The sequence below is a fragment of the Cuculus canorus genome, chromosome 26 (genome assembly GCF_017976375.1).
Source record: "Cuculus canorus isolate bCucCan1 chromosome 26, bCucCan1.pri, whole genome shotgun sequence".
In the NCBI taxonomy this organism is placed as follows: Eukaryota; Metazoa; Chordata; class Aves; order Cuculiformes; family Cuculidae; genus Cuculus; species Cuculus canorus.
The window spans coordinates 6,846,064-6,867,923 of NC_071426.1; the positions used below are offsets into that span (position 1 = coordinate 6,846,064).

Genomic DNA, 21,860 nt, shown 5'->3' on the forward strand with positions numbered 1-21,860 from the left:
AGAGGGTGGCACCTCATGGGTCTTCATCCAGCATCTCATAGAATCCCTAGGTTGGAGAAGACCTTTGAGATCCTCAAGTCCAAGCATAAAATCTCCAAGCATAAAATCTCCAAGCTTCCCCAAGCTGGCTTCCCCTCATCACATCCCCCCCAGCCTGACCTTAAATCCCAATCTCTGATCACACTTCCCACCTCCCCATTCCATTGGACAACAGGGACAATCCCCAAATCACCAGGGCCACAGCCTCTCCCACGCCTCCCCACAGGTCCCAGCAGCTCCCTGCTCTGTTCCACAAAGGTTCTTCAGTGGCTTCGCCTGGAAGACTGCATGAAAAGGCTTTTTGTGACATTGAAATAAGTGCGACCCCGCTCCCCTGCCCAAGCAGCTCAAGGAACGTCGAGAGGCATCTGCAGGGCATGGTGCCATCCAGTCCTTCCCACCTCCAAGGCCTCCAGATGTTTTATTGCCCTGCTTTTAATTAACATTTCCATCCATGTGCTGAATGGAGACTTCATTGGGTGACTCCTTGCTCTGTGCTTGGGGGTCAACGTGGTGGTGGGACCCATCCTGTGCGAGGTTTAGATGTGACCAGGGTGCTGTGCGAGCCCTACGTGCTAAAAAATATAAAGAATCACTTAAAGTATTATTATTTCCCCAATGTTCTCCATAAATAAAGCATGTTGCTAGTCCATGAAGGAGCAAGGAGGTGGCTGGTTCCTGGCATGGGACACATGGAAGGTGACTGTCACACAGTGCCCTGCACTCCCCAGGTGACCCCCAGGTTCACAGGACCCCCATCAGAACATGGGAGCCAGTGGTGCTACATCTTCAGGGTCTTTCTCAGTGTTTTTTGCATGTCCTTCAAACCCAGGAGAGCCTCTACAGTGGGTTTGAAGGTCACCAACTGGTGGCAGCCAGTGCTCTGGAGGCAAAACCTCATTGCAACTCATTTCTCAAGATGTTCCCCATACCCCTATGCCAGTTAAGCGATAATTAAGAGCATTCTGGCTGGGTATGTGGGAAGGGAAGTCCATGAGACGATGGAAGGATGGGAGGACCATGAGACAAAGGAGGTGATGGCAGGATGGGAGGTCCATGACACAGAGGAGACGATGGCAGGATGAGAGGTCCACAAGACAGAGGGGGTGATGGTGGAATGGAAGGTCCAAGAGTTGGAGAGGATGATGGGATGGAAGGTCCACAAGATGGAGATGACAGCAGGGTTGGAGCCCTTTGAAACCATCTCATGAGGTTTTGGTTCTCCACAATCCAAACTGTAAAGCAATCACAGGTGCTCGAGGTCAGATCCTGTCACCTGTGCTTTGCCCCAGCGCGTCCTGGGGATCCTGGCAGAGGTGTCCTGAAGGGACCATGAAGCCAGGGGTGGAGAAGGTAGTGGAGGTTGTGGGACCTGGGGTTGGCAAAATTAGTTTCTGGGGTGGGGACAGCAGGGGGAACATTGGTGCAGATGGAACAGTTGGAAACAACCCTGGTGCTGCAGCTGAGGTGAGACTAGTAGACATTCTAGGACCCTCAGCCACTATGGGATCCTTGGACACTGGGGGATCCTCAGCCACTCCAGGCCTTTCAGCCATCCTGGGACCCTCGGCCAGCCCAGAACCCTTGGACACACTGGGGCCCTTGGGTGCCCTGGGATCCTCAGCGTTCCTAGGACCTGTAGCCTCCATGGGATCCTTGACCACCCCAGGACCCTCAGCTGTCCCCGGGCACTCATCCAACCCAGGACTCGCACCCAGCACATCGCAGGACCCTCAGGTCCCAGGACCCTCGACTACCCTGGGATCCTTGGACATCCTGGGACCCTGAGGTACCCCAGGACCTTCAGCCGCCCCAAGACCTTTGCCCACCCCATTCACCATCTCCTATGAGGACACAGGGGGACCCCCCCATTTGCTGGTGGAAAATGGTGGTGGCCCATAGGTAGGTTTCGTCTGCCCAAAGCCAGCAGGATGGGGAGGAGCTGCTGGATTTATGGTGACTCATCCCGGCCACCTCTTGTCCCAGCGCCCCTCCAGCCGTGCCCCCTGCCCCATACCAGCCATGCGGGAATTCGTGAGGGGAGGAAAGGGACACGCGGAGGGCGTGGTTTTAAAGGCAGGAGGCGTGGCTTAGAGCGAGGGGCGTGGCGTGGGACTTCAGGGGCGTGGCCTATCTCAAGGGAGTGTCTCGCCGAGGCCAGGGGCGTGGCTTAGCTATACAGGGGCGTGTTTTAGAACCAAGGGGGGTGATTAAGCGCAGCGGGACGGGGCTTCCCCCGGTGGGGGCGTGGCTTAGTACTGCGGGGACGGGGCTTGGGGTGGCGGGACATCAGTTTGCACCGGGCGTGACTCATCTCAGAGGGGGCGTGGCCTACCACGTCAGGGGCGTGGCTAGTTTGGGGCGTGACTTAGCTGTGCGGGGGCGTGGCTTGGCGTGATGGTGCGTGGCTTCGGTCGTGAGAGGCGTGGCTTAACGCTGGGGGCGTGGCTTAACACGGGCGTGGTTTCACGCACCGGGGGCGCGGCTTAGGGCTGCGAGGGGCGTCGTTTATCGTTACGAGGTGTTATTGAGCCCAGCGGCCCCCGCCGGGTTAGCGCCGAAGGACGCGTGTTAGCGCTGCGAAGGGTGAGGCTTAGCGCCTCATGGTGTGGCTTAATCCACCAGGGCGTGGTTTAGCTCCGCGGGGGCGTGTCTATGGCTACAGAGGCGTAGCTTAGTGCTGGGGGCATGGTTTAGCTTTTCAGAGGCTCCACTTAGCTTTTCAGGGGCACGGCGTAGAGCTGTGTCGTGGTTTAGCGCTGCGTGTCGTGGTTTAGTATTGCGGGACTTTGCTTAAGCACTGGGGCCGTGGCTTAATGATGAGAGGGCGTGGCTTGGGTCGAGGGGGCGTGTCTTAGCCCTGTGAGGCACGGTTTAGCCCTGCGGGGAGTGACTTAGGGCTGTGTGGGAGTGGCTTAACGCTAGAGGGCTCGGCTTGGCGATTAGGGGCGTGATTTGGGGCTGCGGCGGTGTGCCTGAGAACGGGGGAGTGTCTTATCCCTGCAAGGGGCATGACTTATGGCTGCAGTGAGCAGGGTTCAGCGCTGAGAGAGGCGTGGCTTGGGCGATAGGGGCGTGGCTTGGGCTGTGGTGGCGTGGCTTAGCGCGGATGGGGCGTGGCTTGGGCTGCAGGCACAGGGTTCGGCCGAGAAGGCATCCTTACTACTTTCGGGGGCGTGGCTTACAGCAATGAGAGCTGTGGTTTCGGCCTGCGGGGGGGCGAGGCTTAGCGTGATGTGGCGTCGCTTAGGGCAACAAGAGCTGTGACTTCTGGCTGCGGGGGCGTGGCTTCGACTGAGTAGGCATGGGTTATCGTCGGAGGCGTGGCTTAGGGTGGTGAAAGGCGTGGCTTTGGCTGCGAGGGGCGTGGCTTTGGAGGTGGGGTCGTGGTTTAGCACTGCGAGGGGGTGGGCTGGGGATGCAGGGGCAATTGAGGAATGGCTTGGGCTGCAGGGGCGTGGCTTAGGGTCATGAGAGGCGTGGCTTACCGCTGTCAGGGGTGTTGCTAAGCGGTGAGAGGGGAGTGACTTAGCTCTGAGGGGTGTGTATTGACAGTGAGGGGCGTGGTTAGGACTGGGGTGTGTGCATTACTTCCACAATGGGGCTTGGCGTCCCTGGGGCGTGGCTTATGAGGGGCGCGGCTTTCTCAAGGGCGTGGCTTCCTGGGGAGGCCTTCAAGGAGTGTGGTTTCATGGGGGTGTCTGGGGGACTGTGGCTTTTCAAGGGGGCACGGATTTGAGAGGGCACGGCTTTCCGGGTGTATGGCCTTCAAGAGAGGCTGTGGCTTCAGAGGGCGCGTGGCTCCGTGTGGCTGGATTCACGGGGGCGTGGCCTCACGGAGGGGCGTGGTTTCCCGAGCGGACATGCTTTCCCCAGAGGAATGGCTTCCCGAGAGGGGGCGTGTTTTCAGAGGGGCGTGGTTGTGTGGGGCGTGGCTTCCTGGACAGAACGTGGCTTCCTCGAGGGGGCGTGGCACAGTGAGGATCTATTTCCTGGGAGCGTGACTTCATGGGGTTCACAGGAGGAGTGGCTTAGCGAGGGGACGTGGCTTCAAAAGCGCATGTGCCTTTCTGGAGGGAGTGTGGTGTTGGGGGCGTGACTGGGGTGCGTGTCTTGTGGGTGTGGGGCGTGGCTCTGCGGTGGAGGGGCGTGGCTTGTGACGAAGGGCGTGGTTTGACTGCGGCGGGGCACGGTTTAGAGGCCGGGACTGGGGCCTTGACTGGGAGCTGCGAGGAGTGGCTTGGCTATGAGGGGCGTGTCTAAGCGCTTCAGGGGCGTGGCTTGTGGGTACGGGGCGTGTCTAAGCGGCATATGGGGCGTGGCTTGGATGAGAGGGCGTGGTTTCAAGGGGCGTGTCTCGAGGAGGGGCGTGTCTTGCGGAAGGGGCGGTGCTTCGTGGGCGGGGCTGGGGGCGTGTCGGCGGCGCGGGGCGCGGCAGGCGCTGCCATGGCGCTGAACCTCAGCAAGAACGGGCGGGCGCTGCAGGAGGCCTACGGGCGGGTGGTGGCGGCGGGAAGCCCCACCGATTGGTGAGGGCCTCGAGGGGCCCGCGGGGAGAGGAGAGGGGGCGTGAGTGGCTGTGGGAGTGCATGGGGGTGATGGGGGGGGCTGTGATGGAGGCTGGGGGGGTGATGAGGGGCCGGGGGGGTGTTGGAAGGGTCTGTGGGGGTGATGAGGGGCTGTGGGGGTCGATGAGGGAGGCTGGGGTTGATGGATGGGTGTTGGGAGGGGCTATAGGGGGCTGTGGAGGGGATGGGGGCTTGTGGGGGTTGATGGGGAGTGATGGAGGAGCTGTGAGCGTGTCTGGGGGTGATGGGAATGTTCTGGGGGTGATGAGGGGGCTGTGAGGGAGGCTGGGGGTGGTAGGGGTGTGGGGGGGTGTTGGGAGGATGTGGGGGATGGAGGCTCTGCAGTTGATGGGGGACCTGTGAGGGTGTCTGGGGAGGACCAGGGGGTGTTGGGGGGCCTTGAGGTTGTTGGGGGGGCAATAGAGATAATGGGGAGGCTGAGGGGGTGATGGGGGTGCTGTGAAAATGTTGGGGGGGTCTATGGGGTGTTGGGGGGTGATCGAAGGGATGTTAGGGTGTCTGGGTGTGATGGGGGGCCTGTGGGGGTGATGGGAGTGCTGTGAGGATGTTGGGGGAGTCTGTGGGGTGATGGGGAGGCTCTGGGGGTGATGGGGGGACTGTGGGATGCATGGGGCAGATCAGAGTTGTGGGGGTGTCTGGGGGAGGATGTTGAGGTGTTTAGGGATTCTGTGGGGGTATTGGAGGGGTCTGGGATGTTTTGGGGGCTCTGGTGGTGATGAGGGGGCTGTGGGGTTGTTTGGAGGGGCTTTGGTGGTGTTTAGGGGATCTCTGGGGATTTTGGAGGGTCTGTGGGGGTGTTGGAGGGGCCTAGGGGTATCAGGGGGGCTCTAGAGGTGACAGTGGGTCTGTGGGGGTGTCTGGGCTGTCTGGGGGGTGTCTGGGCTGTCTGGGGGTTGTCTGAGGGGTCTGTGGGGGTGTTTAGTGGGTCTGTGGGGGTGTTTGATGGCTCTGGGAGGGCTGTGGTGTTGATAGAGGGGCTGTGGGGGTGTCTTTAGTGTCTGGGTTTTGGAGGGGCTTAGGAGTTTGGGGGGATCTATGCAGGTGTTGGAGGGCTCTGGGGGTGATGGGGGGCATAAGGAGGATCTGAGGTGTGGAGTGCCTGCGGGGCAATATGGGGTGCACAGTGGGGGTCAAGGGAGTGAGGATGTCTGGGGGGCTGTGGAGTACATGGGGGTATCGGGGGTGTGGGGATGTCTTGGGGGGCTGTGGGGTGCATGGAAGGGGAATTGGGGGTGTGGGATGCAGGTGGGATCAAGGCTGTAGGGTGTTTGGGGGCTGTAGGGTGCATGGGGTGATCAGGGAAGTGGCGTGTTGGGGGAGCTTTGGGGTACACAGGGGGGGACCAGGAAGTACCTGGGATGTGGGGCAGGAGGTGTGTGGGGCAGGGGGGCCCTATGGACCTGTGTGCACGGAGGGGAGGGGTTCAGGCTGTGTGACCATCCTGACTGGGTGCTGGGGGCCAAGGTTTTGGGATGCGGGGTTGGGACAAGCGTTTCTTACCCTGCTTCTTTCTTCCCTCTAGGGCTCTGTTCACCTACGAAGGCAACAGCAACGACCTGCGTGTGGCTGGCTCCGGAGGTGAGCATGTTTGGCACTGGCTACCCGGAGCCTGGGGTTCTTTGCAGGGCTCAGCTCTGCTCTGCCTGCCTTTTGTCACTTGCTGCTTCTGGAGGCATCCAGGCTCTGCTGGGAAGGGCTCCAGCCCTCGGGAAAGCGGGACTCTGGGTGTGAATCCCTGCCCATTCTCACCCCTCGGCCCTGCGATGAGGGCTGGGAGCACTGGGGTCTCGGTGCCATTCCTGAGCAGGGGGAAAATAGAGAGGCAACTCAGTGGCAGCCAAGGTCAATGCCTGCGTGGTTCTGCCTCCTCCTTCCTTTCCTCTTTTCCGAAGGATCCAAACTTTGCATCCTTGTGTCTTTTTGCACTCCCAAAGCATTCCTGATCCCTGCTGGCTGCCTGATCCCTTCAAAGCTGCCTTTCCCAGCTGCTAAAGTGCCTTTTCTTCCCTTGTTTCCCTGCTTCCTGGGGCTTTTTATCTTTAATTTGGCTGCTGATTCCCACACAAATGCAAAGCTAGTGCAAAGCAATGCATCCGGGCAGGTTTAAATGCAAAGCTGGGAGAAAGCAGCACATAGAAGGAGGTTTAAAACCAAAGCCAGTGCAAAGCAATGCATCCAGAGAGGTTTAAAAGTAAAAATGGTGGAAAGCAACGCATCCAGGCAGATTTAAGTGCAAAGCTGAGAGAAAGCAACGCATCCAGGGAGGTTTACATGCAAAACTGGTGCAAAACAACGCATCCAGGCAGGTTTCTCCTCTCTCTCCATTTGCATCCTTGGCTGAGTTACCTCTCCACTTGCTTTTCCTATATGCAAGGGTTCCTCCACAACCTACAACGCTCCAAGTATCCATGTTTGGGTGCTGGGCAGCTTTGCAGGGTCTGGTAGCTCCTGCGGTGCAGGTGATTTGGTGCTGGGCTCCTACTTCACTGCTGATGAAGAATTACGGTTGTATGGAAAGAGGGATCTGAATTCTGAGCTCACCCAGGTGTGTGAACTTAAAGTCGCTGGTGGTTTTAACACTGGAGCCGCTTCCTGTTAGCAAAGCCCCAACCAACCTCTCTTCAGGGCTTTGCTCCTTCCCTTTGTGTCCTTTCCTGTTAAACATTGACCCGGGCTCCCATCAGCTGCCTGGTTTGAGCCTTCCAGCCTGAAACTTTTTCTGCTGGGCTTGGAAACTGCCGTGCCAAATTTAGAGCCAAAGCATGAATATTTAATAGCAGAGGAGAAAACGATCTTGGCTTCTGCTGCAGAGCAAAGCAGAGCTGGCTGCGCGTTGCTGCTGGCATTTGATGGGCAGGAGCAGCTCATGTTCCGCTTTTCAGGGCTCAGAGAAACCAAAGGAAGAGGAATCATGGTCTGTGGGAATTTTTTTGAAGTGAGAGCACATGTTTTTTGAGTTTTTCCTCCTTTTCTGGTAGTTTGTTGGCATAGGCTGCTAGCAAGAGTGACAATGTGGTTCGTGGGGCAACAGAGGACTTTCCATTGCTCACCTGTCTTGTACAAGCCCTCTGCTGAGCCTTGCACAATGGTTTTCCTCTGTGGGTGCTTCTCTTTCATCTTCTCCTTCATCTCCATCATCATCCAGCACAATGTGAGCTGGCAAAGTGCACCCACAACCCTGGAACCAGCCGTGTCCTGGGCTGCATCCAGAGTTGGGGTTCTTCAGCCTGGAGAAGAGAAGGCTCTGGGGAGACCTTAGAGCAGCTTTCAGTACAGAAAGGGGCTGCAGGAAAGCTGGGGAGGGGCTCTTGAGCAGGGAGTACAGAGACAGGACGAGGGGAACGGTTTTGAGCTGCAAGAGGGGAGATGGGGTCGTGCCGGGAGCCACCCCAGGGCTTTAACAGCAGCGAGCAGAGCATGAGAGCAGGAGTTTCCTTCTTGGGCTGGCAAGCGCACGGCTCGGTTTCTTCTCCACTTCCCATCTGACGAAGCAGCGCTCATCACAGCCACTGCCGGAGTGAGAAGGTGGGAGGGGAACAGGGTGTAGCCCCGCTTCTCAAGCCCTTTCCAACCTCCTGTCAAGCTCTTTTGTGGCAGGGCACGTGCTTGCAGCGTGGTTTCGTGTAGGAGCCCGTGGGCAGGGTTTGCAGCCACCTGACCTGGTTGAAGTCTCTGGGGCACATGAACATCTCCTTTCTCTGCCATCACTTGCGTTGCAGATCCAGGATCTTCCCTACGTGATGTTGGCTTTGTCGCAGCCAAGATCTGATGAAGAGGAGCTCTGGCAGTGAGGGCTGTTGGGGATAAGGGGGTGGGTGAGAGCGGGCTGAGACTCAGCTCCTGCGTAAACAAGCAAGTAACAATGACTGGGCCAAACCCAAGATGCTCTCAGTCTAGGACAACTCCAAATCTAATGGGAATAATCCCCAGGAGGCTGCAGAATCTGCAGGATTGGCTGTTCCCATACATGTTGATGGGTCGATGAGAAGCTTGACATGAGCCGGCAATGTGCGCTCGCAGCCCAGAAGGCCAACTGTGACCTGGGCTGCATCACGAGAAGCGTGGTCAGGAGGGTGAGGGAAGTGATTCTGCTCTTTCATTCCTCTCTTGTAAGACCTCATCTGGAATACTGTGTCCAGTTCTGGAATCCTCAACGTAAGGATATGGAACTGTTGGAATGGGTCCAGAAGAGGCTACAAAGATGATCGGAGGACTGGATCACCTTCCCTATGAGGACAGGCTGAGAGAGTTGGGCCTGTTCAGCCTGGAGAAGAGAAGGCTTAGAGGAGATCTTAGAGCGACCTTCCAGTACCTGAAGGGGGCCTACAGGAAAGCTGGAGAGGGGCTGTTCACAAAGGCTTGTGGGGATAGGACCAGGGGGAATGGGTATAAACTGGAGAGGGGCAGATGATTTAGACTGGACATAAGGAAGAATTTCTTCACCATGAGAGCGGTGAGGCACTGGTTGCCCAGGGAGTTTGTGGCTGCCCCATCCCTGGAGGCGTTCAAGGCCAGGTTGGATGGTGTTTTGGGCAGCCTGATCCAGTGGCATGTCCCTGCCCATGGCAGGGGGTTTGGAACTAGATGATCTTTAAGGTCCCTTCCAACCCTAACTATACTATGATACTGTGTACATGATTGGCTTGGCTCATGCCCTCTCTGTTCTATCCCGGGGCAGATGGAGGCCTGGAGGAGATGGTCGAGGAGCTCAACAGCGGGAAGGTGATGTACGCCTTCTGTAGAGTGAAGGATCCCAACTCCGGCCTGCCCAAATATGTCCTCATCAACTGGGTGAGTGAGGCTGTGGTGGAAATACTTGAATGTTTCTCCCTTTGATTCTCTCTTGGATTCCTTGACAGCCAACGTGTTGAATCCCCTCTACCCAGCTGCAATCCCGAGGGCGTACCGTGGTCCAAACCCCATGGACAAGGGCGAACAGGAGGGTTTGCGTCCCCATTGCACCTCTGTGGCCGTGTAGTTTGCTTGGCTGGCAGTGATGCTGCCAGTAAATGGGCCTGAACTGTCTAGGATAGGCTGAATGAAGCACTTGAGCATCAAGATCTGTTGGAGCAAGTCCAGAGGAGGCCACGGGGGTGATCCGAGGGCTGGAGCATCTCCTGTATGAGGACAGGCTGAGAGAGCTGGGGTTGTTCAGGCTGGAGAAGAGAAGGGGAGAACTTAGAGCAGCTTCCAGTATGGAAAGGGGCTCAGGAAAGCTGGGGAGGGTCTCTTGATCAAGGAGTGCAGGGATAGGACGAGGGGGAACAGTTTTGAGCTGAAAGAGGGGAGATTGAGATGAGATCTTGGGTAGAAATGTTTTGCTGTGAGGGTGGGGATGTCCTGGCCCAGGTTTTCCAGAGCAGTGGTGGCTGCCCCATCCCTGGAGGTGTTCAAGGCCAGGTTCGATGGGGCTTGGAGCCCCTGATCCAGCGGGAGGTGTCCCTGCCCATGGCAGGGGGTGGAACTGGATGGGCTTTGAGGTCCCTTCAAACCACTCCATGATTCCATGATCAGGGGTCTTTTTCCATGCAGTGAGCCCTGGGGAAGCCCTCACCGTGGCCAGTGGGAATGGTTTGCAGGCTTGGATCAAAGGTCTGCTGCTGTAAAACCAGCTTGGGGTGGGACTCCCTGGTAAGCAGGTACCGCTTGTTTCTCTTTGCAGACTGGTGAAGGGGTGAACGACGTGAGGAAAGGAGCCTGCGCTAACCATGTCAGCACCATAGCAAGCTTCCTAAAGGTCAGGTCCTGCTTTTATTGCATCTTCTCAGATTGGGTGAGGAAACCTGGGTGGCATGGAAATGTCAGTTTGCAGGCAGGAGTGTGGCCAGGAGCAGGTGGGAGCCAGCCCAGAGCTTGATACTCAGCCCAAGTGTGGGTTTCAGAGGCTGATTCGCAATGCACACCTCAAAAATAGCTCTGGAGACTGCAGAGGAGGCGAAACAACCCTCTCTGAGCATTTGCCTTTCTTAGTGTGGCATTAGAATTGACCTCCCTTTGTCACCTGAGCCTTTTTTATTCCCTGACGAAGCATAGACAGGACCTCTCAAAGCAACGTGGTGGGTTTGGTGGTTCCTTGAGTCATCCTTGCACACCTGGGCTTTCTCAGGGGGCTCATGTCACCATCAACGCTCGCGCAGAGGAGGATGTGGAGCCTGAACTCATCATGGAGAAGGTTGCCAAGGCCTCCGGGGCCAACTACAACTTCCACAAGGAGAGCAGCAAGTTCCAGGACTCGGGTCCTCAACCTCCCGTGGTGAGTTCAGCTCAGTGGGGCTTTCTGGTCCCTCTGGGAGCCAGAGTAGAGCCTTCCACTGCCGTCACCCTGATGTGGAAGGGGTTCCTTGTGCTTTGACATGGCTGAGGAAGCACCAAGGGCTTTGCCCAGGGCTGGCTCCTCTTGGACTCGTTGCAGAGTGAATGAGGGCAAGAGCACAGGGTGGTGGCAGAGCCGAGATGTCCTTGCAGCAAATACAAAGCCGAAGCTCTCTTCTCAATAGACCCAAGCAGGACAGATTCTCCTCAATTCTATTCAGGGTTTTAGAGACATGAAAGCTTCAGCTTTTCAAACATGCAGAGCATCTGTGAGGCTGTGGGGCAGCTGAGGGACAGGGAACACCACTGTCGGTGCAGCAGCATTTTGACCTGCTTGCAGATGAAAAATGAGGCTTCCCCTAGTGCTGTGAAGCATCAAGGCCAGAGATTTCAGCCACTTCCATGTGAAAATGTTCTGTAAGAAGGCGTTTGTTTAACCCAGACACCAGCAACTGAAGTTTCTCAGCTCTTTGTAGAAGAAGCTGAGGTGCATGCACTTTCGAATTTCATTGATGAGGATCAAGAGCAAACCTGAGCTATGAAGAGCCCTACTCTCTCTGGGGCCGCTTTGGTGTGGCAGGGCCGGGTTCTCATGCCTCCTGTCACAGCCTGGACACTCCAATGCTTTAGCAACCTGTTTTTTTTCCTTGAGGCAAGAGGCAAACCAGGCTGGAAGTCCCCGTTTTTGACAACATTCACATCCCTGGGCTCAGCCAACCTCCCTAAAGGATTTTTTTTTTTTTTTTTTTTTTTTTTTTTAAAGCATCAGGTTATAATAACTTTTTAAAGGTCCCAAACTGTGTTGAGCATGGGACCGCACTGGTTTTATTCTATTCCATTAGAAAGTGTCTATTTTTTATTCTTGATGCTAAACACGACCTGCTGGCTGGGTGGGGCTGGATGTCCTCCACCAGGGGAAGGTAAAGAGGTGCTGGGTGGTTCTGTAGCTGGGAGGAAAAGCTGTGGGAGAGCCCCAGAGACAAAAATTGTGCAGAGGAATGCAGAAAATACTGATTGCTCAGTGCCTGTTGCTCACACGTGCTGCCTTTTGCCTTCCCCCAGGGCTCCGTCTACCAGAAGACGAATGCAATGTCTGAAATCAAGCGAGTCAATAAAGATAATTTCTGGGCCAAAGCAGAGGTGAGGAGTTCTGCTGCACTTCAGCAGCCAGGGACAAGCAGGATGAGTTTTGGTGTTGCTTTCTCTGTGTCTTCCCTCTCTCGTTTGCGTTCTCCAGGGATCCAGAGCAAAGCAGGGATGATCGATGGGGTGGAAAGTGGCACAGAGCTGGGCTGCGTGTGGAGGTGCTGCTGCCTCAGAGTGTGAGGAGAGGAGAAAATTTGCCTTGGAGAGCAAGATGCTTTTTATCTGGGGGTGTTGGACAGTGGGTGAATGTTAGCCAGCAGTGGCCCAGGTGGCCAAGAAGGCCAATAGCACCTGGCTTGGATCAGCCATGGTGTGGCCAGCAGGAGCAGGGATGGGATTATCCCCCCTGTGCTTGGTGCTGGTGAGGCTGCATCTTGAATCCTGGGTTCAGTTTTAGGCCTCTCACTCCAAGAAGGACATTGAGGGGCTGGAGCACGTTCAGAGAAGGAAAAAGAGCTGGGGAAGGGGCTGGACAACAAACATTATGAGGAGCAGCTGAGGGACCTGGGGCTGTTTAGCCTGGAGAAGAGGAGGCTGAGGGGGGACCTCATTGCTCTCTGCAGCTCCCAAAAGGAGGTTGTGGGGAGGTGGGTGCTGGGCTCTGCTCCCAAGTAACAAGGGATTGGATGAGAGGGAATGGCTTCAGGTTGTGCCAGGGAAGGTTTAGATTGGATATCAGGAAATATTTCTTATACTGAGAGACTCGTGAAGCACTCAACCAGGCTGCCCAGGGCAGGGATGGAGTCTCCATGGTTTTACAGGCATGGTGGGGTTGGGCTGATGGTTGGACTGGATGAGCTTAGAGGGCTTTTCCAACCTTAATGATTCTGTGATTCCACGATCTCGTCTTAATTTAGCTCAGGGCTTCTGGGGCAGGAGCGGGCTGGGCTGCAGCAACAGCCAACTCCATTTGGGTGAGACATTGGGGCTTGACCTTCCCAAAGACAGCTTTCCGAAAGCAAAAAACGGGGCAAGGCTAATCTGTATATGCTTCCGTTTCCAGTTGCTTTACAGTGGGGTTTTCCAGGGCTTTAGCCTGAACCTTCAGTTGGTGGAAGTGTCGCGAGTAGTGCATGCCCTGGAGCTCTACCATGCTGGCAGGTGGCACAAGACAGCGTGCAAAGAGCTGTGGGGGTTTCTCTGAGCGGGCAGGATCAAACCTGTGACTTGCTGCGCGTCTTCCATTAGAAAGATGAAGAAAACCGCCGGCTGGAGGAAAAGAGGAGAGCAGAGGAGGAGCGGCAGCGGCTAGAGAGAGAGCGGCGGGAGAGGGAGCTGCAGGAAGCGGCGGGGCGAGAGCAGAGATATAAAGCAAGATCCAATGAAATTGAAGCCCAGAAGTGAGTCCCTGCCACTAATGAGTGTTTGTAAGGACACCTGGAGCCCTTCCTCTGGGTTTTCTCAGCGTTGCTCTCAGTGGTGATGTCTGCCCTTGTCACCACCTATTCTGAGCCGCTGTCTCCACTCCAGCCCCTGCGCTGCCTGCAGAGGGTTGATTTTTAGGGAGTGGCAGATCGTGTCCAAGCATTCCCTGCCTTGCTACGGTTCCTGGAAACCTGTAGGGCAGCAGATGCAGAGGGGATCTGCCTTGTCTTGTGCTGGGGCATGCTCAGCCCTTGGGCACCACGATCCATGGGGCCAATCCTCCTGGGGTGGAGGGACCAGCTTCTCTGTGGCCGAACCGCTGATGAGCTTGGCTGCTAATTCAGCATCAGCCATGGGTCTCCCTGCCCACGGATCCTGCCCCAGGAGTGAGAGAGCGGCTTCTCCCTGCCCGAACCATTGATGAGCTTGGTTGCTTGTCTGTCATCATCTATGGTTCTCCTTGCCTGGAGATCCTGCCCCAGGACTGAGTCCCCATCTGGAATGTGTCCCTAAACCTGTGCCCGCCGATTGTGGGGTGCTGGAGGTCTGGGCTGGCTGGTGGAGGGCTCTGAGCCCTGCAGAGAGGAGTTGGCAAGCGCAGAGACTGGTGTTGGTTGTGCTGTCTCCGCTGTTTCCTTCCTCTCCGAGGCCGGTGAAACCCCGGGGAGCCGTGTTGGGTGGTGGAGCTGTGGCGGGTACTGCCTTCCTGTTTTGAGCTCTGATGGGGAAGTCTGCCTGGCTGCTCTGTGCTGACGCTCATGTCCATGCCTGTGAAGGAAGAGATTTCCCTGGTTTGGTCTTGGTATTTGAAGCAGCTTCTGCTGCTTTGCCCTTTTCCCATGCTGTTGCTCCCTGCACGGCTCCGGGAATGGCAGGGAATATCCTTCCTCTGGTCTTCCTAGGTGAGGTCCTGGAGTGAGTAGCCCCTGTGCAGAACAAACCACACATCCTGCTTGTTTCTCAACACTGATTTTTTGTTCCTCACTGCAGGAGACTCAAGCAGCAGCAGGAAGCGGAGAACAGGGACAAGGAGCAGCAGCAATGGGTGAGCTTCAATGTTGTCCCAAGGCTTCTCCTTGTATCCCCCAGGCCAGAGGACAGGGAGCTGTTGGGCAGACAGCACTGTGGGCAGAGACAGGAGGGTGATGGAGGAGCATTTTGGGCATTCCTGGGTGCTGTCACAGCCGGATCAGGGTTGTGGAAGGACCCTGGATGTGATCTAGGAGAGAGGTGCCATGGGCTGGTCCTCCAGGTCTCTTGTTCCATCCTTGGTTTCCTTGGGTGGGCTTCAGTCTTCTTGGATCTCACTTTATATCCCTGCTGACCCCCATCAGCCGCTCTAGCCTGAGCCTCTTTGGGAAATAGGAGTTTAAAACTCTTTATGAGGAAGAGCCTGGGGACACAGGAGGAAAACAAGCCATTACCCCAAGCCAAACCTCCTGCATCTCCTTCCCAGATCCAGGGAGTTTGCTCCATCACCTGGTCTGTGCCTCGCTCCCATTTCTCCAGTCCCTGCAGATGGGATGGGGGCAAGAGAGGGCGGGATGGGGCGGAATGGGGGTGGGATGGGGCAGGATGAGGGCAGGAGAGGACAGGATGGGGGCAGGGGGAGTGGAATGGGGCAGGAGAGGGTGAGATGGGGGCAGGAGGGGACGGGATGGGGCCGGAGGGGGCTGGTTTGGCCCCTGCTGAGGCTGTAGCAGCCCATTTCTTGTGCTGCAGAAGGAGCAAGTGGAGGAGTATGAGGCCAGACAGCGGAGAGGCTTTAAGAGGAGTGAGTCGGTGGAGAAAGCCCAGGTACACTGTCAGGAGCTCGAGTGCTGTGCTGGGGTGGCTGTGGGGCCTGTGCTCTCTGCCCCATGCTGCTCCCTACCTCCCAACTGCTGTGCCCTGACCATGGGCTCTGGGCACTGTTTGCCGTTGCAGGAGGCGGCGTCGCTGATCGCGCAGCGGGCGGTGAACCCCCGGGACATCTTCAAACAGAGGGAGAAGTCAGCACCAACAGATGCGGTGACTGTTTCCCAGCCAGGTATGATGCGAGGCGCAGCGGGAGCTGATGCCTGGTCCCTACAGCCAGTAAATCCGTGGGCAGAGTGCTCCCAGGGCAGTGCATCCCTGGATTTGGGATAGGCATGTTACCTGCAAGGCCACGGCTCCCACTGAGCACGGGGAGCCCTCATCACACCCAGTGGACAGAGTCGTGTCTCACACCCAGCTCGTGCTGCATTTCCTGTGGGAAGGCCCCTGTATTGAGGCTGCACAGGTTTTGCCAGCCGGGGCTGAAGTTTTCCATACTTTGACTCCACTTCTGAAGTTTAAATTTCATTTTTAAAATGAAAATTGAATATACGAATGCCAGACAGCGGGCACTGTCACAATATCCTCACTACCACAAACCCCACTGGGTTTTCTACACAGACTGAGCCAGGCAAGACTGTGTCCTTTGAGAAGAGACCGATCCCTTCTATCAGATAGGACAATCCCAGCACAAATCCAGGCTGGGCACGGAATGAATGGAGAGCAGCCCTGAGAAGAAGTACCTGGAGTGCTGGGGGGCGAGAAGCTCAATATGAGCCGCAACGTGACCTCCCAGCCCAGAAACCAACCATGTACTGGGCTCCATCCAGAGCAGAGGGAGCAGCAGGGTCAGGGAGGGGATTCTGCCCCTCTGCTCTGCTCTGGTGAGACCCCACCTGGAGCCCTGCATCCAGTTCTGGAGTCCTCGGCACAGGAAGGACATGGAGCTGTTGGAGCGAGTCCAGAGGAGGCCACAGAGATGATGCAAGGGCTGAAGCACCTCTCATAGGAGCACAGGCTGAGGGTTGAGGTTGTTTAGCCTGGTGAAGAGAAGGCTCCAGGGAGACGTTAGAGCTGCTTCTAGTATGGAAAGGGACTGCAGGAAAGCTGGGAAGGGGCTCTTGATCAGGGAGTGCACGGATAGGACAAGGGGGAATGTTTTTGAGTTGCAGGAGGGGAGACTGAGATGAGATCTTAGGAGGAGATGTTTTGCTGTGAGTGTGGGGAGGCCCTGGTCCAGGTTGTCCAGAGCAGTGGTGGCTGCCCCATCCCTGGAGGTGTTCAAGGCCAGGTTGGATGGGGCTTGGATCACCCCGATCCAGTGGGAGGTGTCCCTGCCCATGGCAGGGGGTGGAACTGAATGGGCTTTGAGGTCCTTTCCAAGCCAAACCATTTTTTCATTCTGAGATAGAAACCAGGAAGCTGTGAAACCAAGGCTGAAAGCAGCCAAGAAGGTCACTGAGAACACGTGAGAAGCCCACATGAATGTCTCCTCCTTGAAAGCAGCTGGAATTCATTGGAATAATCCTGTTTAGTTAGTGGTAGGAGTGATAGGCAAGCCAGGGGTGGGAGAGGATAGAATGCCATGGTAGGAAAGTGACTTTCCTGCTATTTAAACATCGAGGCAGGGGGAGGCTGATCTCTGAGGGTGAGAAATTCCTTGGGATTTCCCTCCTTTGTGTTAGTATTTGATGCTTTTCAATGAAGGGAAGGAAGATTTATGTCCTGGCACAGATAAAAGCCACAGGCTGGTGAGACTTGGTGCTTATTCCCTGTTGTGCTGGGTGGGACTTGTCTGGTGACTCTCCTGCTTCGCCTCTGTTTGCCTTCAGAGATGAGGAGATAACAGCAAGAATTTACCTCCTGCCAAGGAAACCGTGAAGGCTGGGAGTACCCAGTTGGGATCATGTCCCCCTCCCAGCTGCTGCTCTGAGTGTCCGTAGAATTCCATATGCTCCAAAAATGCCCAGGGAGAACCCAGAGAGCAGGACCTGGGTAGTCCTGTCTTCTAGCTATTCTTCCTCCTTAAAATGATGTCTTTTTTTTTTTATTGTTTGGCTGCACCTACTGCAGTAACCGGTGGCCAAACTTGTTTTCCACAACCAGGATTAGAGCTGAAAATCCTGCTTAGGAGGCTGACCCAGTGGTGAGCTCCTAAGGCAAAGAGCATCTGGCAACACCCTGCCATGAGTAACTCCTGGGGAGCCGTGGGGCTGGAAGTCTCGGCGCTCCTGTAACACATTTGACTCCTTTTCCAGGCAAGCTTCGCAGCCCTTTCCTGCAGAAGGAGGTGAACTCAGTGCCAACTCCGGCCTCTCCCATCTCTCCTGCACGGGATGCTGCTTCCCCAGCCTCCTTTGCCCAGTCCTCTGCCTGGGGGACACCTCCAGCCTCTCCAGCAGCCACAGCAGGTATGTGTCTTTGCTTCCTCACCAAACCAAAGTGATTCATCTCACTCCTCCAAGTGGGATCCCCAAAACTGGGTGTGGTGAGTCCAAGCTTCGAGTTTGGGTTTCATAGCTGAGAGCTAGGGACGAAATTGGGACCAGGGATGAGCTGGGGGCAGGGAATGAAATTGGACCTAGGGATGAGCAGGGGACCAGGAATGAGTTGGGATCAGTGTTGATCTGGGGCCCAGGGACAAGCTGGGATGAGGAAAGCCGCGCTCCGGTGATGTCCAGCCCGCAGTCACCACTAGAGGCTGCTCGTGGCCAGGGTCTCTGTGCCAAACCTTCCCTTCAACCCTGGTGCTCACCACGAGGAGCAACTTGGAAATAGTGCATCTTAAGCAAGTTTATTCCTTTCCCCATCGGAGATCCCGGAGCCTTGTCCTTTTTCTCGTTCCCTAAACTCCTGCTCGCCCCATGGTTGGGTTCCTGCTTGCTGGACCCATCCCCTCTGCCGGACAGGAGACCCGGGTGGCATCCAGCTCATAGCCAATGTTTGGTGGCACTTCAGCCTGGAGCAGGAGTTGGATGAACAGGGAGAGGTTTTGGTGATGGACACAGTGGTGATATTATGTGTTTCTCCCACAGGGCGTGACGCTGTGTACAGTTCAAGCATCCCGGCTTCCCATGTGGAAGAGGCAAATCTCTACGAGGAGCCACCAGAGCCCTCAGCCATCTATGAAGAACCCCCTCAGGTTGGGGCACGGGGGAGGATGGGATGTGGGGGGAGAACGGCACCCAAGAGCTTGCAAGGGTCCTCACATGAGAGATTTATTGGATGAGCCTAGATCCCTCTTGCAAGTGTTCCCTCTCTTTGGGTACAAACTCCCCCTCGGGTGCTTGGGGCCTAGCTGCCTGGGCTGAAATTAGTAGGAAAACAAGAAACCCCAGAGCTCACACGCACTTAGGCCACATCCACATGGCAAGGGGATGCTGCTGCGTCCCTCCCAGCACTGATGGAGAGAGACGCTGGCGCTGAGCCCCCATCTCCCATCCTGGGGCACTCTGGCCGGAGTCACTGCCCCATCCCTGGAGCCCCGGCGTGGGGCAAGAAGTGAGCCTCTTGTCAGACCCTGTGCCAAAGTATTTTCTTCTCCTTCTTCCGCTTTCTCCCTCTTCTCCTTTGCATATCCCACCCCAGCTGAGCCGACAGAGCCCAGCTGTTCTTGGCATGCTCCCTCAGATTCTCCAGTGTCTAATAGCAGGGTTGTGTCATGCTCCAATGTTTCCAATGAGATGTGGTGGCTGTTTGGTTTCCTCTCCTCTATCCGATTTCAAACATACTTCATTTTCTCCTTCTCCAGTTTGTCTGAAAGTGTCCCACTGGTTCAGAAGGAGCTGGAGATGGGCTGAGCAACCTCCTCAGCCTCTCTGTAGGAAAGGAAAAGTGAAAAAGCAGCCAACTCAGGTCCCAAAATAGTAATGAGGGAGAAATGCTTTGCAGGCTGGAGTTGGAGCTTGTCCAGGCTCAATGGGCTCAAATGTGGGGGTGATGCACCGCTGTCTGCAGTGGAGATCCCGAGGGATCGCCTTCCAGAAAGGCTGTCTGCGGCTGCTCTCTGGTATTCCTGCTTCTGATGTTAGCGGCTGAGCTGAAGGCAGGATCGGTGCTGGCGTGCGAACCCAACCAGAGGGCTTCAAGGCTGGTCTGTGTGGTTAGCTCCTGCATCTCCTGGCAGAGGTGTGGAGCCCCCAGAACCGGGGTTTTCATTACGAGTGGGGAATTGAGATCTCCTGCCCACAATTCTCTGAGGCTTGGTGGGGCTGATTGAAACCTGGGTGCTGCACAGTGTCATAGCCTTCCCTCACCATCTTTCCTCCTGCAGTTCTCAGTGTGGGACACCTCCCGCTCCACCTGGGAAACCACATGGGGCAGCAAGAAGCAGAGCAGGGTGATGTGCGCCCCATGTACCCTGCCTTGGGGTGGCAAAACCCTGGACTGCAGCCCCTTGCTGCAGGCAACAAAGCAGGAGCTGCCTTGGCACAGCATCCTTGAAGCTAATAACTCCTTTCCTGCTTCTTTCCCAAAGGAACAAGTTGACAATGCCAAATACAACTACTCGGAGTACCAGCAGACGCCGGATCTGACAGGGAAGGGGCTGTGTGCTCGAGCGCTCTACGACTACCAGGCTGGTGAGGCTGCGGAGCTCCATCATTCCCTGGGGATTAGCAGGGGGTGCTGGGCTCAGGTTGTTCCCGGAGACATCACCCCAGGCGATCCCAGGGCAGGGTGCAAGATAGAGCCGTGCTCTCACATAGGAGGATCCTGGAGCTCTCAGGTGCCCTTTCCCCCCCAGGATCCTGTCCTCCCTCTTCCTCCCATGTGGAGTTTCATTCCTTGATGTTGCTTCAGAAGTAGGAAAGGATGGGGTTTGGAGATGGCAGGATGTGGTGGCTTCTCAGAGTCCATTCCACCCAAACTGGAGCTGCAAAAGCAAGAAAATAAGCTGATTATAGAATCCCTAGGTTGGAAAAGATCTGACCTTGCATTCGCCTGAGCTGACCTTGCATTCTCCAGCCATGGAAACACCGATGTGCCATGCAAAGGGGCTGTCGGGGGTTGGGCTGCAGCAGGACAGAGCCACAACCTTCTTTTGTGGGATGTCCCACACCAGCAGTGTTCCCAGGGCTCCGTGTTGGGGACAGTCTTGTTTAATGTCTTTATCCATGATCTGGACGAGGGGATCGAGTGCTCCCTCAGTCAGTTTGTGAGTGATGCCAAGTTGGGCAGGAGTGTGGATCTGCTGGAGGGCAGGAAGGCTCTGCAGAGGGACCTGGCCAGGCTGGATCCATGCATGGAGGGCAGGAAGGATCCGCAAAGGGATCTGGCCAGGCTGGATCCATGGATGGAGGGCAGGAAGGGTCTGCAGAGGGACCTGGCCAGGCTGGATCCATGGATGGAGGGCAGGAAGTCTCTGCAGAGGGACCTGGCCAGGCTGGTGGTGTGTCCAGCATCTCCGGCTGTGCTGGGGGGGATGCTCAGGTGGGTTTTAACACCCTCCCTCACTCTGTCTCCTTCCAGCTGATGACACTGAGATCTCGTTTGACCCGGAGAACATCATTACCAACATCGAGATGATCGATGAAGGCTGGTGGCGCGGCTATGGCCCTGATGGCCACTTTGGCATGTTCCCGGCCAACTATGTGGAACTGATCGAGTGAGGGGGCTGGTGGGGACCAGAGCCACTCCATCCCCTCCAGGACCACTCGGTTCCTGCCTGATTCTTCCAAACGATACGTGGCTTTTCTTCCTCCTTTTCTCTTTCTTTCCAAGTGAAGTGCCATCGCCCTGCTCCGTCAGTGGCAGGGCTGACCCTGGCACTGCTCTCTCCCATCCCTCATAGGCGGCCCTCAGTCAGGATGAAGGGTTCCATCCCCTCCTGAGCCCCTGCAGTGCTGATCTTCTCTTCCCTCTGGTTTGGAGCAGGCATTCTCTTTCAGGGCTAAAGGAGGGGATGATAAATCCCAGATGAAGAATTTTCAGGGAACAAATTGCCTCTCCCCCCCCTCAACGCTTCCTCCAGCCCTGTGGCCTCAGAACCTGCACAGCCACGGTGGAGAAACCTCTTCCCATTTCCACTATGGATTGATTTTTAGCATCCCATGGGCTCCGCCATCATGTCTAGAGCTCAAACCCAGCTCCAGAGTGCTGCCATCACCCCTCGAGCACCCAGAGCTGGCGGTTGCCACTGATATCCCTGGGTTTTCTTCCCTGCTGTTCCCACTGGAGGGGTTTTCTCTGCCTTTCCCTCTCCCCAAACCATGCTCCAAGGATTTCAACCACATGTGAGCCGAACTCCTGTGAGGCCAAAGCACGGGGGGTTGGTGTTATTTTTTTAGCGAAACCTGTGAGTGTGGGATCTCTTTCTCCCCTCTTTTCCCCCAAATTCACTGTGAACAAGGAAGAGCCGAGCCCTGCTGCCCGTTTTCCCCCTTGTTGAGTTCCTTTCCTTGTTGTTGCTTTGGAAGGAGCAGGAGGGGATGGGGATTGGAGATGCCAGGGCCTGGGGACACGGTGGCTTCTCCTCCTTGGTCTCCCTTGGGTTCCTTTCCCACCACTCGCTCCTCCTGTGCTGTCCCCATCTCTCCCAGCAACAATAAAAAAGGGCTTTTCTTTGGTGATGGATGCTCAGGATTCAACCATGTGGCCCCAGGTGGGAATTTG

At 56.2% G+C, this 21,860-nt stretch overlaps 1 protein-coding gene across 3 annotated transcripts; it reads left to right on the plus strand.

The window, feature by feature from the left end:
* Window positions 1-2,538: 2,538 nt before the first annotated feature.
* On the plus strand, window positions 2,539-21,817 carry DBNL (drebrin like). Of its 3 annotated transcripts, none has more exons than XM_054088964.1 (14): window positions 2,539-2,625; window positions 6,151-6,206; window positions 9,307-9,419; window positions 10,291-10,365; window positions 10,735-10,881; window positions 12,003-12,080; window positions 13,275-13,426; window positions 14,442-14,496; window positions 15,174-15,248; window positions 15,378-15,480; window positions 17,507-17,659; window positions 18,284-18,390; window positions 19,726-19,828; window positions 20,718-21,817. In XM_054088964.1, exons 3-14 carry the CDS (start codon window positions 9,324-9,326, stop codon window positions 20,855-20,857), a joined length of 1,284 nt encoding a protein of 427 aa, XP_053944939.1. In that variant the 5' UTR covers window positions 2,539-2,625; window positions 6,151-6,206; window positions 9,307-9,323; the 3' UTR covers window positions 20,858-21,817. The 3 variants fall into 3 exon arrangements, with proteins under 3 accessions (XP_053944939.1, XP_053944937.1, XP_053944938.1); XM_054088962.1 differs by lacking the exon at window positions 2,539-2,625 and adding an exon at window positions 4,420-4,568; XM_054088963.1 differs by lacking the exons at window positions 2,539-2,625; window positions 15,174-15,248 and adding an exon at window positions 4,420-4,568.
* The last annotated feature ends 43 nt before the right edge of the window (window positions 21,818-21,860 follow it).

Bases quoted from the DNA above. Each gene is read 5' to 3' on its own strand.
- DBNL (XM_054088962.1), top strand. From the start codon at position 4,486: ATGGCGCTGAACCTCAGCAAGAACGGGCGGGCGCTGCAGGAGGCCTAC. The intron at 9,420-10,290 runs GTGAGTGAGGCT...TTCTCTTTGCAG, and splicing joins AATATGTCCTCATCAACTGG to ACTGGTGAAGGGGTGAACGA. The intron at 15,249-15,377 runs GTACACTGTCAG...TTGCCGTTGCAG, and splicing joins AGTCGGTGGAGAAAGCCCAG to GAGGCGGCGTCGCTGATCGC.